This window comes from Hemicordylus capensis, chromosome 1 (assembly GCF_027244095.1).
Source record: "Hemicordylus capensis ecotype Gifberg chromosome 1, rHemCap1.1.pri, whole genome shotgun sequence".
Taxonomy (NCBI): Eukaryota; Metazoa; Chordata; class Lepidosauria; order Squamata; family Cordylidae; genus Hemicordylus; species Hemicordylus capensis.
In genome coordinates, this window is record NC_069657.1 from 84,205,116 (window position 1) to 84,220,813 (window position 15,698).

The 15,698-nt window shown below is 43.6% G+C and overlaps 1 protein-coding gene across 11 annotated transcripts in view; it reads left to right on the top strand.

The window, feature by feature from the left end:
• ARHGAP1 (Rho GTPase activating protein 1) overlaps positions 1 to 15,698 on the top strand; it is a 51,195-nt gene that overhangs the window by 966 nt on the left and 34,531 nt on the right. For 6 of the 11 annotated variants that reach the window (XM_053275601.1, XM_053275618.1, XM_053275581.1 and 3 more), the window contains exons 2-3: positions 5,627 to 5,786; positions 6,599 to 6,691. In XM_053275601.1, the coding sequence (XP_053131576.1) occupies positions 5,660 to 5,786; positions 6,599 to 6,691 (220 nt within the window). In that variant the 5' untranslated portion in view covers positions 5,627 to 5,659. Of the gene's footprint in view, positions 1 to 5,613; positions 5,787 to 6,598; positions 6,692 to 15,698 lie in introns of all 11 variants that reach the window. The other 5 variants (XM_053275595.1, XM_053275589.1, XM_053275573.1 and 2 more) reach the window with 1 other exon arrangement.

Consider the following 15,698-nt stretch of genomic DNA (forward strand, 5'->3'; position numbering starts at 1 on the left):
TGTTCTAATGGAGATTACTTTATCCTCTTTTGGTCAGGGAACTCATACAAGGTTTTAGATGTATTCTCATTTCCCACAAATGCTTGAGGATACTTTTATAATGCTCTGCAGCTCAGTCATGAGAATGTCAGCAAGGCTCTGTGGTCCCCATATCTGATATAGAAAGTGGGAATTGTATGGTATGTAGATCTTTGAAGAAAGAAATTGGGGTGAGGGGATGTGTGAAAACGCCCTGACTATATATAGAATATAGCAGTACTTGTTCAAGGGAAATCTCATCATTTGCAGTTCTCAGGCCCACAGATGCCCATAAACACAGCATCAACTGAAATTAGGATGGATTAGGGGAGGAGAGCTGGTCTTGTGGCAGCAAGCATGAATTGTCCCCTTTGCTAAGCAGAGTCCACCCTGGTTGCATTTGAATGGGAGACCACATGTGTGAGGACTGTAAGAGATTCCCCTTAGGGGATGGAGCTGCTCTGGGAAGAATAGAAGGTTCCAAGTTTCCTCCCTAGCTTCTCCAAGATAGGGCTGAGAGAGACTCCTGCATGGAACTTTGGAGAAGCCACTGCCAGACTGTGTAGACAATATTGAGCTAGATGGATGAAGAATCTGACTCTGTATATGGCAGCCTCCTATGTGCATTTTAAGGGAGTGTTATGTCTGATCTTTGAAGAGCATTCTGAAACAGGAAATATGTCAGGAATGCCAATTTTTGTGGGGGCAATTCCTGCCTTGAGATATGAGCAAGAGAAGTTAGAGAGAGGCTTATGCAGCTTGCTGCAACTCTTTGGGAATAATGTTAAACCTCTTTGGATTAAATGAATTGCTTGAGGTGTTTCTTTATACTTTTTGTGTTCATTTTTATTGGAGTTGCAAAAAAGACCCTCAAAGCAGAGACCAGAAATATGGGAGCAGCAGTAGACACATGTGTTGTTGAACATATAGCATATGGTTTCCCCCGCAATAGCTGAAGTTGCTGTGACATCTCCAGACTTGCAGAGTAGGCCAAGCCAATGGAAAAACTTGTCAGAGACAGGTTCATAGGAATCAGGTTTATGTCCAGCTAGTGAGGTGTTTTCACCCTGCCCCCAGTCCTGTCACCTGACTCAGTTCTTGGAGTTCAGCAGATTGCATTGTGCATTGAGCATATCCTGTTGGTTTAAGTTGGCAGCTCATGTTGGGGGTGGGGAATCTGAGGGAGAGCCTTAGGCTTAGTTTTTCCTGTTTGTCTGCACTTGGTTTAGGTAAACATGATGGCTATATTTCTGTACAACATCTAATGCTATCTGGAGAAACAGAGTAAATTAGTTGGTTTTGACAGTTATTGTCATTGCTGAAGGTCCAAAGGGCCCTGGCTGACACTGGTAGATTCACTGAGGCAGGGATTTCTAAGCTTGAGTCCCCAGATATTGTTGTACTACAACTCCCATAATCCCTAGTTACAGTGGCTGAGTTGTAGTCCAGAAGCATCTGGAGACTCAAGCTTGGAAAGCCCCTGTTCTATCGCTGTATGAAAAAAAGAAGGGGTGGGATTTTCTCTCTCGAACTAATGGCATTAATAATCTTGCCAGCCGGTGTAAAAACACTATTTTGAACCTCCTCACTCACAAGAGGAGTAAACAAGATCTTCAGGGGGTCCCTTTTTTAAGGAGCTGTCCCTTAATGATGCTTGGAGTGAGACATCCTGGAGCAGAGCATTTTTTGTTGTCATGTTGCATCTAATGGAATAGATTCCCTTGGCAAACTTAAAATTAAAGGGGGAAGAAATTAGTAAACATTTACCTGATCCAGCAGACATTTATGAACGGCTCCTTCAGCAGTTTTAGGACTACTTTTTCTAAAGCTGTTTTATGTTTATACTTTGTTATATTTCTGTGTAAATATATGTCTTTATTGTAGAGTGAGTGTGTGTGTGTATTTAACATGAAGTAGTTGTATGGTGTTCCATGAAAGCATAGGTTAGGGAAGCATCTTCCCTAAATAATATAAGATATGAATGGCCAATACTGATGACATTTACATTGCCAGCAAGTCCTAGTATGATTTGCTATGGGGGTGGGTGGGTGGGAGAAGCAAAATAACTGGATATGGAATGTAAGAGGAGCTAAGAATATATTGAGTGCTGAACACTGTGAATTTGAAGAGCCTTAAGTGACTTTTCTTCATTGTCTTTTGTGCAAAAATACTTTGACCTGGATTAGATAGTTCTTGTTGTGGTGGTGTTTAGTTAAGAAACAGAAACACACACACACCCGCTATTTGTTCTGTGTTTAGGGGCAAACTTGGGGAACAGACCGAGAGATCTGTGGTATGATTTTTCATGTTATAGGAACAATGCTAGGAACAATTTATAGGAATAATTTTTCATGTTATAGGAACAACAATATTCATGGGTCTCCCCCACCAGAACTTTTGCCAAAATAGTGAGCTGCCTCCATTGCAAACTGTTTGAGATTATAAAAAAGTTCTGTCTAAGGAGTTTGATTTTTGGTCATAAGATCAAGCAAAGAACATGCTTGTGTGAATTCACCCATAAGGCTGTTCAGAAGTGCTTTCTTGGTTGATGTACACTCAAGAACCACATAGGTTAGTCCACCGGAATGCTGAATGTCCATCACTCTACATGTTTTCCCATCCACTAGTATAACCATTTCCATGTTTAACAACCAGTTCAGGTAAACAAGATTCTTTCTCTAGATCAGGCCTGCTCAACTTAGGCCCACTAGCTGTTTTTGAACTAGGAAAGGAAAGTTTGTGCCATTGAGTTGGTGTCAACTCGAGTTGGTGTCAGCATGGCGACCACAGAGCCATGTAGTTTTCTTGGTAGAATACGGAAGGGGTTTACCATTGCCATCTCCTACACAGTCTGTATAAGATGATGCCTTTCAGCACCTTCCTATATCGCTGCTGCTCGATATAGGAGTTCCCCATATTCTGGGAAACACATCAGTGGGGATTTGAACCAACAGCTTCCCACTTTCTAGGCAGGTTACTTCCCCTCTGTGCCGTCTTTGAACTACAACTCCCATAATCCCCAGACACTGTGGCCAGTAGCCAGGGATTATGGGAATTCTAGGCCAACTGTCTTCGGGAGGACCGAAGTTGAGCAGCCCTGCTCTAGATAGAAAGCTGAAGGGATTCATTCTCTTGCTAGCAAGAGTAGCTAAAGGAGCTCTCCTTGTAGAGTTGAGATTCAGATCTTACTAATGAAATGGTATCATTGCAGATCTAGAGAACAGTGAGTTATGAGCACTGCAGTGATCCAGTTGTACTTAGAGTAGAGAGTATTCAGAACTATTTTGTGTAGTTATTGTCTAGTGGGGACTGTCTGCATCCTCCTGCCAGGGATATGGTTTTTTGGGTTTTTTTAAATGGACAATTTTAGATTGTAAGAATATACTGCTGGATCTAGAGTTGTTTCAAAGGAAGTGAGTCACTGCAAATGCTGGTTAGGGTTTCCATAGAAACTGAGTATATTGCTAGGGGCAGATGGCTGGCTGCAATTTATGCATGGTTCCTACATTAGCAAATAGCTCAAAGGAGCAAATTGTCCTGTTTCTTATCCTCACTGAGGTCAGGCATCTCCTCTAGCCTTTGAGAGAGAAGCAAAGAGTAGCTGAAGTTGACTTTGCAGATCTGCCAAGCCTTGAATACTTTCTGATCTGCCTTGAAGATCCTGTGACCATATATGTCATATTTGCTCTGGTGATAGGAATGCATTTTGACTTGCTGTGCAATAAGCTTAGAGCCATCTGGTGAGTAAGGACAATGAGAGACTTGTGTGTAAGTTTTGAAGGAGATGTTAAAAGGTCTTGCACAAATCACAGATTCCTTTTCAATACTCATTTTGGATAAGCACCCAAGGATTCAGTGAAAATTTGGGGAAATGTCCAGATTTTCTTAAAGAAGCATGAAAAGATTCTGTGGCACCTCTCTTGGCCATGTCTTTATAATGCTGCTAATAGACGTGGCCCTTGTTATCTGCGGGGGTTCTGTTCTCGGCTACAACTGCAGGTAACAAGACCTGGAGTGAATGGGAAGTGGTTAGGTTCATGGAGGTGCAAAAAAAAAAAAAAAAAGGCTTCAAAAGGCAGAAATAAGATCAATAACGAACCATGCCATGATCTCCAGCTATCCAGCAATGCCCCCTCCCTGCCAATTCTCTGCAAAAAAAATCATGGGGGAGTGGGTGGTTTTTTTGTTTTTTGTTTACAAAAGAGACACAAAATGGCTCAGTTCAGCCAAATGGTGGCTGGAAGTGACCTCGGAGGTAATTTCCGGCCATCTAGGAACTGCATATAGCTGAATTTCAGCTGTTTTTAGATCTGCAGATAACAAGGCTCGGTGTCACTGTTCCCTCTGACAGGGATTCCCAGATGGTAATCACTACAACTCCCAGCATCCAGAGCTGCAATGGCCTTTGGCTGGGGATTATGGGAGTTGTAGTCAACAACATCTGGGAATCCCTGTTAGAGGGAACACTGCTGGGTGTACATGGCCTGACTGTGGATACACAGAACCATGGTTATCTGGGATTGCAGATAACAAGGGTCACATGTATCTGTCTCTGGTTTCATCCATGGCATCATTCTGCTGCTTTACTTGATTGACTGATTAGGTTCCATCAAGTCGGTGGCAACTCTTAGTGGCCACATAGATAGATTATCTCCAGGATGATCTGTCTTCAGCTTGGCCTTAACGGTCTCTCAGTGGTACATTCATTGCTGTTGTAATGGAGTCCATCCACCTTGCTGCTGGTCATCCTCTCCTTAGAAGGCTGATATTTTGCATGGACCCTTTTCCAAAAAATCCTTTGACTCTCCTAGTTTCATTATAGAGTTACCTCCTGAGAAAGATTAACCTTTTTAATAACCTCAGATGCAGTTATTTTTTGACAGCAGTGGCATGCCTCTAGTGGTGCGAATTCCAGTCAAGAGTGTATTGTGTTATAGTTTCTGTATTTTGAATATTCACTGTATTTCAGTCAGAAGTGAATGGTGATAAACTTACCTGGTGATGACCCCAAAGTGCTGGGCTAGTAATTGAATTCTGTTCATGTCCCAGGATCCCTAGGCTGTGTTGTCTGCATTCTCCTCTTTGTATAACTTTACTGGACACTACCAACATCCCGCATATTTGCTAATCCAGAGTGGGGGTTGGAGAATCTTCCCCTTGGAGCTCAGCGAGGAGACCTTATGTGTGTCCTGTCTGGGAGGAGACCTTTTGTGTATCAGTGCTGACAGCGTCATAGGCCAGCGGAAGAGATAATATCTGGGAATTCTTTGCTGTGAAAGCTGCTTGGCCTTTCCCCAACTCTGCTAGGGAGCACAGGAAATAGGAGCTATTACAATCAGTGTGTCAGGCAAGAGCTGATGTAGTCTGTTGCCTTTCCCTGCTGTTTTGGTTTGAATGTGACAGACAGAAATGAACCCAGCCATAGGAGGGGAAAGGGGTGGAATACAACCAGCAGTGCTTCATTAGGTCAAAATCTTCTTGTCTTCAGTCTCTCTCATCTTGGATATGAGGGAAGGGTCTACTGGGTTTGATATCTGTGACTGTACAGATTTGGGGGAAGACCATTAAAGAGAGCTGATTTGTGAATCTCTGCAGTCTTTCTACCTAGGTTCAGGAGCTGAACAGCTAAAGTTTGGGAGACATGGAGCCTTATCCAGACCTACAGGAAGATCTGGAGGATACTAATGAATCCCTTAACCAGCTGAAATTGGCCTCTTTAGATGATAAGAACTGGCCACCAGATGAAGTGCCTGTTTTCCCCAAACCAGGTAAGTGATTTTGTTCATGACATAGCAGTGGGGAGGGAAAAGGGCCCATCCTCTCTTGGAGTGACCCATATCCTGCAGCACTAATCTTGGACATGTTTAAGATGTTGCAGAAGAGTTTACTCAGCTTCTTGAATAGGTATCCTCAATTTTACTTGCCACTCATCACCCTTGCTAAAGTGTGATAAGTGGCAAGCATGATGCTAAAACAAGAGCTTTGGAGCTAGGGAGGAGATGGGATCTTCCTCACAGTTGTGCTGGATTTCAGAGAATGAAGTGTAGCTTTGTGGAGGATTCCTGCACTACTCTTCAGCTTGGAGCTGGAGAAAGAAGTTGGGGCTTGGTAGTGGGTGGTGAATGTGCTCGGAATGCCTTGCCTGTCTTGCACAAAAACAAGCCCCAAATGTCCCCTCTGATTCTGATGAGAAAAGCTGAAACTATTCATTTGAGCACTGGACTGCATAGGCATTTGAAGCACCTCACCAGCTGAGTGTCAAAACAAGCTTTTTGTCTCTGCCTAGTAGGGATGAGGATCATTCTCCTAATTGCATGGTCTTCAGAAGCCTCCAAAACTCAGTGCGATTTTGAGGATGATTCCTGCTGACTCACTGAGCTGTAGCATTTAATTGTCCTTGACCCTCACACAGGCACATTATGAGTAAGTGGGGTTGTGCAATCCTGTGCATGTCTGCTTGGAAGTAGGTCCCATTGAGTTCAAAGGTGTGTGAAGCAAAATCTGTGCTTTTGTGTCTTCCATCCAACTATTCTGAGACTTTTTTTTAATGTCGCATGTTGTCCTTTTCTCTTTTGTGTAGATGACACCAAGGGTTCTCCTGATCCTGTCACTCACTTGCGGTGGGATGACCCATACTATGACATCGCTAGGCACCAGATTGTGGAAGTGGCAGGTAATGGCTTCTTTTAAACTCTTTCTCTGTTGTCCACTACAAAAGACATTTTAATTGTTTTTACTCTGTTTTATACTTATTGTGTTAAATTGTGTACACTACCCAGAAATACTCAGAGATATTGGGTGGAATAACAACAGCAGCAGCAACGGAGAGGAGAGCTGGTCTTGTGGTAGCAAGCATGACTTGTCCCCATAGCTAAGCAGGGTCTGCCCTGGTTGGATCTGAATGGGAGACTTGATGTGTGAGCACTGCAAGATATTCCCCTCAGGGGATGGAGCCGCTCTGGGAAGAGCAGAAGGTTTCAAGTTCCCTCCCTGGCTTCTCCAAGATAGGGCTGAGAGAGATTCCTGCCTGCAACCTTGGAGAAGCCACTGCCAGTCTGTGAAGACAATACTGAGCTAGATAGACCAATGGTCTGCCTCAGTATATGGCAGTTTCCTAACATCATCATCATCCCAGGACCTTGAGAAGGACTCGATGTCTGGATAAAACAAGCCAGTCAATAACACCTGTCTGACTGTGTAAACAACAACAATAATAAATTAATATGGCCTAATGATTTGGAATATAAATGGAAGGGCTCATTATGCATTGGAATTAACTGATTCTGACAAAAATGTACCATTCCCCTGGTGCTGTGTGGAGGCTGCCACACCTGGTGCAACCAGCTTTGCACATTACTTGCCACTTCTGGTGCCCGGGTGGGCGGGCATCATCATCATCAGTATCATGATGATGATGATGATGATGATATTAGAACCAGAGGCATTGGGGGTGCCAGGAGGTAAAAGGGGATGCTGGACAGGCTCTTGGGGACAGTTGGGAACTATAGTTCCTTCTACTCCTTTCTCTATGGGGAGAGTGCTGGGAGGAACTGTGGTTCCCAGCTGTCTCCAAGAGACAAAAAGCTTGTTTTGACACTCAGCTGGTGATGTGCTTCAAATGCCTATGCAGCCCAGTGTGACTTCTTGCCATCCTTTCACACCTTCCTGAGCCTCTGGTTCCATTGAAAAGCACCCCACCCCCCCGCCGCTATAAATGGCAGGTACCGTACAGGGCTACTCACGCCAGGTATGTCTGCCTCGCTGTGACACTGAGGGGAGAGTACACTTTTGTCAGAATCCAAGATTCCAATGCCCACCCCTAATGAGTGGGTCTGTTTTGGGCCAATTGGCAGTGAGCAAACAGTAGCTCAAAGTGGTTTTTGGATGTGCTTTTCTTCAGAGAGTGAAAATTTTAAAGAACTTCAAGAATGTAAGATCTTGAAGACAAGGACTCTGATTCAGGGACACACACATGCACCATCGAGGTGCCCACTAGAGTTGTTAGGGAGTGCTTTGAAGCAGCTGCTACATGTTAGACTTACAAACTACTTTTGAAATTCCTAAGTTAGGTGTTCCAACTGCATAATGATAAATAATAACTAGAGTGTTGAACTTTGATTAGAGAAACCTGTGTTCAAATCCTGCCCTTCCATAAAGCTCACTGGTGACTTTGGACCAGTTGCTATCTCTGAGTCTAACCTGCCTTGCGGTCTTGGGTACAACCATTTACATATCCTTTTTAGAGAAAGTGTGGAATAAATAAACGACTGAAAGTAGCATGTGTGCACAAGCAGCTCTTTCTGTTTAAGAGGGTGTTAAATTCCCTCTTAAACATCCCCTCATGTTAAATCCCCAAACCTTATTTTGTTTTATTTTAGAATTTGTGTGTTGAGTAGGGTGGAGTGACTTCAAATGAATCTTGGTGGGAATGCAAAGTGTCTTGGATCATATCCAGTGTATGTTCATTGCTCTGTATATGGAGTTTTGTTCTTGACTGAGGCTGGATCATACCCAAACAACACAATTAATACAGTAATATTGTGGTTTCCTCATTGGTAAGATCTCATTTTGCACTGTGTCAAGGCTGAATAGATGTGACCATTGCCACTTGCAGTCAGCATGCACAGTTTTTATTCAGTATACACAGGCATTCCTGAGAAATCCACATGTAAATAGAGTGTACTCTCATTCAGTCATTTGTGGTTTAGTTTCATACAGTTGTTGACGTTTATATTCAAATCTGTTATGTTCAGCTGAACTCAGCTTTGTAGAACACCTGCAGTAGCGGTTTGGAGCCAAGAACCATAAGCAAAAGTTGAAAACAAATTAATGCTGTTCTGTGAGCTCTTGTGCAAGTATTAGTGGAAGACTTCTTCAGTGCTGAGCCACAGTGTATGAGGGGTGGGTTGCAGTACACTACAAAAAACACGGTGAATAAGGAAAGTGTATGCTGTTGTATATAAACTTCCATGGGTCGTAAAATGGTTTTGAAAAGAGCTAGTGAAAAGTTTTGGGTGAGAGCTTGCATAAACAGAGGAACTCTTCTCAAGTAATACTCTTTCACTAAGTCAGAAGTAGAGATGTGTGCTCAAACTGTGGCTCGAGCTGTGGTTCGAACCCTGGCTGGAATCGGGGAGCAGGAACTTTAAGAAAGTTTAAGAAATGCCAGCTCTTTGCTACCCCATACAGCTTCCTGCTGGGCCACTGCTCAACCCAAGTACTCCTACGTGGCACCAACCCGCAGTTTGCATGCGTGGGTGCCATTTGCCTGGTCAGCAACACCATGCTGACCAGGCGAATGGTGCCCATGTATACGCAGACACCATGTTGTGCTGGCTCTGTGTGGGCATACTTGGGCCAAGCGCTGCCCCAGCAGGAAGCTGCATGGGGTGGGGGAAAGGAGGTAAGGACCTGCCCTCCTCTTTCTTAAAGCTCCCGCTCCCCTATCCAAACCAACCAGGGCTTGGACCACAGTTCAAGCACATCCCTAGTCAGAAGCAGCGCTTCTATGAATGGGAGAGGCTTTTTGCTCCTGAAAGGGCACTTTTCCTTCCAAGCCAAGTTCTCTTCCAATTATTTGACAGGATGAGATTGTGTAGCCACAAGGAAAATTCCTTTGAAAAAGAGTTGTAAGATGGAACAGAATTCTCAGTTTTGTTAGAGTAATGGAATCTGTTTTGAGCTTGTTTTTTAACCGGTGAAGTCAGTGAAAATGGGGGTAGGTGGGGCGGATGTTCAATGACGCTATCTAAAATATATTTGGCACCTGTTGCTACCTAGATCAGAATTTTCATGTCCTTCTATTTGTTCTGAGCCATAGCAAATGCTTTGCTCTCTGAGAAATCAGTACATTTTTCATGTTTGCCTATCCAGGCTACAGAGTCAATTCTGCTGTGGAACATAACTAGAGTGAGGACTTAAGCCTCAGCTGGAAATGCCAACTGTGGAGACTTGCAAAGAAAGAGTTAAGCTTCTTGGTGTTTTACTGATAACTAGGCTGCAAAGCTGACATTCCTGGTTGGTCCCAAGTGGCAGCCTCGCATGTTTTGCTAAAACTGTTAACTGTTTCCAGGCACACTTGGTTGACCACAGATAGAAAGGCTTTCTTAATAATCGGAGTGTTGAGCTGGGAGGCATGGAGGAAGACTGGCCATTTTGTTTGCACCTTTGTCTAATGTGCCTGGCATTATAGCAATGCACTATCTTGGCTGTACAACGAGTTTCCTTAATACACACTGATGGATGCTCCCAATGTGTAGTCATTACGAAACTGAAATAAAGGCTGGGATAGAGGAAAGAAGAAATGGCAAGAACAGTAGGGTTCCAGCACATCCCTAAAGAACAGTTAATGCAGTTAAACAGTTGTGCTATTTTCTCATGTTGCCTTTTGGAACTCTACCAGGAGTTTATTTCTCTTTAACAATATTTATTTTGAGCCCTAAACTTACTGCATTTCCTGGAGTTGCTCTGTTTGCTTTAGCTATTGAGGATAGTTCTGAGGCATTTCAGTCTCTCATGCAAAATATCCCTTACCAGCATTTGTATGTTGTATTGACTTGTCATGTGTAACCTGAGCAGCCCTCAGGATGTGGATATGGCAGAGATGTCTTTCCATTATCTGGACATTAACCTCTGATTTCATCAGACAGAGATCCAGTGTTAACTGCAACTAGATGGGTCCAGACAAGAGATTCTCTAGTGTATGTTGTATTCAAGTGTATAATAATAGCTCCGTTGCTTATATCACAGAATTACAGCTACCTGACAATGCATGAATGATCTTCATTGAGAGGTATCTGGTTCTAGCAGCATTGCATGTCCATATCCTGTGGGAAGTTAGGAATTCCATAATGTACTGATATAAATATGCTTCCTTGCTATCCATATCATTGGGTTATTTCTCTGTCCATAATTATGTATTTTGAAATGCTTTTCACTGTTGAATTGTGTTATATGGAAGATTATTTGGGCTTGGGTTTTCTAGGGTAGAGGCTAGTATAGTAAAAAGGTCAGTGATGCCATTTCTCTCTCTTTCCTCTTGAGTCTGAAAGCTCAACTTGCTTCACTCTGGAGCATATCATTGAACTTCTCTCCCCACCCCCAACTTTTCCACCTGGCAACCATGTTGCCAGGTCAATTGCCCAAAATGCCAGTGTAATTGATTTTTGACATGTAGAGGGAGCTCTGGCTTTGGAGAGGTTAAAAGTTCCGCACTTTAGCTATGTTAACTTTCAGTCATATAAACATCAAGGGAAGGCATTGCCATATGAGTGAATGGCAAGCTAGAATTTGATCCAGGAGGTGGCACCTCAGTTCAGTTAGATGCACTTTTAAAAATTCAGTTGTATGCATTGATTTCTAATACCACTAGTAAATTCAGTATTCTGTAAATCAGTTCAGTAGTCTTATCAGAAAAGAAGCGAGTTTTGAACATAATGTGTAGGTGGAACTCTGCCTCCATTGTGGCATGGATAAACATCCATACAGAGGTACATTGGCAAGGAACTGGAGTGAACATAAGAAAAACCCTGCTGGATCAGGCCCAAGGCCCATCCAGTCCAGCATCCTGTTTCACACAGTGGCCCATCAGATGCTGCTGGGAAGCCCACAGGCAGGAACTGAGGGCGTGCCCTCTATCCTGCTGTTAGTCTCCTGCAGCTGGTATTCAGAGGTATCCTGCCTGTGAGGCTGGAGGTGGCCTATAGCCCTCAGATAAGTATTATTATTATTATTAATTTACACAGACAGGTGTTATTGACTGGTTTGTTTTATCCAGACATCGAGTCCTTCCCAAGGACCCCTGGGATGGCTGAATTTTATTGTCAATGTTGTTGCTGTTGTTATAGATATCGTCACAGAATATAGGCTGTTCCCAGTAAAGTTGCTTTTTGTAATTGGCTGATGGTGATTTCTGTGGCCCCTATGGTGTTGAGGTGCTCTTCAAGTTGTTTTGGAATTGCACCTAGGGCGTCAATTACCACTGGGATTATTTTGGTCTTCTTCTGCCACAGCCTTTCAATTTCAATTTGTAGATCTTCGTATTTTGTGATTGTTTCTATTTCTTTTTCTTCTATTCTGCTATCTCCTGGTATTGCTATGTCGATTATTTTAACTTGTTTTTCTTTCTTCTCAACTACAGTTATATTTGGTGTATTATGTGGCCGATCTTTGTCTGTTTGTAGTCGGAAGTCCCATAATATTTTTGCATCTTCATTTCCTACAACTTTTTCAATTTTATGGTCCCACCAATTTTTGGCTACAGGTAGCTTGTATTTTTTGCAAATGTTCCAGTGTATCATGCCTACTACCTTGTCATGCCTTTGTTTGTAGTCAGTCTGTGCTATCTTTTTACAGCAGCTGATTAGGTGGTCCACAGTTTCATCTGCTTTTTTACAAAGGCAGCAGTTGCTGTTGTTGTTGATTTCTCAACTTTTGCTCTTATTGCATTTGTTCTTAGTGCCTGTTCTTGTGCAGCTAATGTTAGACCCTCTGTTTCTTTCTTCAAGTTGCCATTCTTAAGCCATTGCCAGGTCTTGGTGATATTTGATTTTCCAGTTATATTGTGCAAATATTGACCATGCAGTGGCTTATTTTTCCATTTTTATGCTCGGTTCTTGGCTTGTTCTTTCTTGTAGGCTTGCTTTGTTTCATTGGTGTTGAATAGTTTCTCATTATTGACCATTTGAAGTGCATCTTCTTCACTGTCCTTGACATATTCTTCAAGGCCTCTTTTCTCCTCCTCTGCTGTTTGATGGACTTGCAGCATTCCTCTTCCACCTGAGCTGCGAGGGAGGTATAGCCTATCTACATCACTGTGGGGGTGCAGAGCATGATTGAAGGTCATTATTTTCCTGGTCTTACGATCTAGCGTCTCTAGCTCTGCCTGGGTCATAAGAACATAAGAACAGCCCTGCTGGATCAAGCCCAAGGCCCATCTAGTCCAGCATCCTGTTTCGCACAGTGGCCCACCAGATGCTGCTGGAAGCCACAGACAGGAGTTGAGGGCGTGCCTTCTCTCCTGCCATTACTCTCCTTCGACTGGTACTCAGAGGCATCCTGCCTTTGAGGCTGGAGGTGGCCCACAGCCCTCCGACTAGTAGCCATTGATAGACCTCTCCTCCATGAAGTCATCCAAACCCCTCTTAAAGCCATCCAGGTTGTTGGCTGTCACCACATCCTGTGGCAGAGAGTTCCACAAGTGGATCACGCATTGTGTGAAAAAGTACTTCCGTTTGTTGGTCCTAGAACTCCTGGCAATCAATTTCATGGAGTGACCCCTGGTTCTAGTGTGGTGTGAGAGGGAAAATAATTTCTCTGTCTCCACTTTCTCCACACTATGCATGATTTTATAGACCTCTATCATATCTCCCCGCAGTCGTCTTTTTTCTAAACTAAAAAGCCCCAGGTGTTGTAGTCTTGCCTCATAAGAAAGGTGCTCTAGGCCCCTGATCATCTTGGTTGCCCTCTTCTGTACCTTCTCCAGTTCAACAATGTCCTTTTTAAGATGTGGTGACCAGAATTGTACGCAGTACTCCAAGTGTGGTCGCACCATAGTTTTGTATAAGGGCATTATAATGTTAGCCTTTTTATTTTCAACCCCTTCCTAATGATCCCTAGCATTGAATTTGCCTTTTTCACAGCTGCCGCGCATTGAGTCGACACTTTCAACAAGCTGTCCACCACAACCCCAAGATCCCTCTCCTGGTCCGTCACCGACAGCTCGGATCCCATCAGCATATACTTGAAATTGGGGTTTTTTGTCCCAATGTGCATCATTTTACACTTGCTAACATTGAACCACATTTGCCATTTTGTTGCCCACTCCTCCAGTTTGGAGAGATCCTTTTGGAGCTGCTCACAATCCGTTTTGAATTTCACTACCCGGAAGAGTTTGGTATCATCTGCAAATTTGGCCACATCGCTGCTTACCCCTGCTTCTAGATCATTTATGAATAAATTAAAAAGCACCAGTCCCAGTATAGATCCCTGGGGGACCCCACTTCTTATTTCCCTCCATTGTGAAAACTCTCCATTGATACCTACCCTCTGTTTCCTGTCTTTCAACCAGTTAGCAATCCACACATGTACTTGTCCCCTTATCCCATGACAGCTAAGTTTCCTCAGGAGTCTTTGATGAGGAACTTTGTCAAAAGCTTTTTGGAAGTCCAGGTATACTATGTCAACTGGATCACCTTGATCCACACACTCGTTGACACTCTCAAAGAAGTCCAAAAGGTTGGTGAGGCAAGATTTACCTTTGCGGAAGCCATGCTGGCTCACTCCCAGCAGGGCCTGTTCTTCTAGGTGCTTTACAGTTTTATCCTTGAGGATGTTTTCCATCAATTTGCCTGGAACGGACGTTAGGCTAAACAGCCTGTAATTTCCCGGATCGCCCCTGGATCCCTTCTTGAAAATCGGTGTTACATTTGCTACTCTCCAGTCCTCTGGTACAGAGCCCGATTTCAGGGATAAGTTAAATATTTTAGCAAGGAGGTCGGCAATTTCACATTTGAGTTCTTTGAGGACTCTTGAATGGATGTCATCCGGCCCTGGTGATTTGTTAGCTTTCAGTTTTTCCAGACAGTTTAGAACATCATCCCTTGTCACTTCTATCTGACTGGGCTCTCTAGCCTCCATCCCTAAAAAGCCTGGTTCAGGAACAGGTATATGCTCAGTATCCTCTGCCATGAAGACAGATGCAAAGAACTCATTCAGCTTCTCTGCAACCTCCATATCCTCCTTAATAATCCCTTTCACTCCCTCATTGTCTAATGGTCCAACTGCCTCCCTGGCAGGTTTCCTGCTTCTGAAGTACTTAAAGAAGTTTTTGTTATTCCCCTTGATACTTTTGGCTAAATGTTCCTCAAACTCCCTTTTTGCCTCCCTTATTGTCACTTTGCATTTCTTTTGCCAGAGTTTGTGTTCCTTTCTGTTCTCTTCGTTTGGACAGGCCTTCCAATTTCGGAAGGAAGTCTTCTTCCCTTTTATGGCTTCCTTGACGGTACCCGTTAGCCATGCTGGCATCCTCCTGCACTTAGTGGTACCTTTCCACCTTTTGGGTATACCATCTAACCGGGCTTCTAGTATTGTGGTTTTGAGTAAATTCCATGCACTCTGGAGCGAAGTGACTCTCCTGATTTCCCCCCTCAGCTTTCTTTTCACCATAGTCCTCATTTTTGAGAGGTTTCCTCTTCTGAAATTCAAAATGTCTGTGTTAGACATCCTTGGTGATTCTCTCCCCACATGTATGCTGAAATTGATGGCACTGTGGTCACTGTTCCCTAAAGGGTCGATGACACTGACATCACGCACCAGGTCCTGGGTGTCACTCAGAATTAGATCCAAGGTTGCCTTCTCTCTGGTTGGTTCCATGACCAACTGTTCTAGGGCTCAGTCATTTAGTGTATCTAGAAATTTGACCTCTTTGTCCTGACTTGAATGTGAATTTACCCAGTCTATGTGTGGGTAATTGAAATCACCCATAGTTACAGCCCTGCCTCTCCTTGACGCCTCCCTGATTTCCTCCTGCAGCTCCCAGTCACTGTTGGCATTATGATCCAGAGGGCAATAGCACGTCCCCAGTAGCACGTTCCCTTTCCGGCCTTGTATAGTCACCCACAGGGTTTCTGTGGAGGACTCCAGTCCACCTAGGTTTTCTAGCTTGTTAGATTCTATCCCTT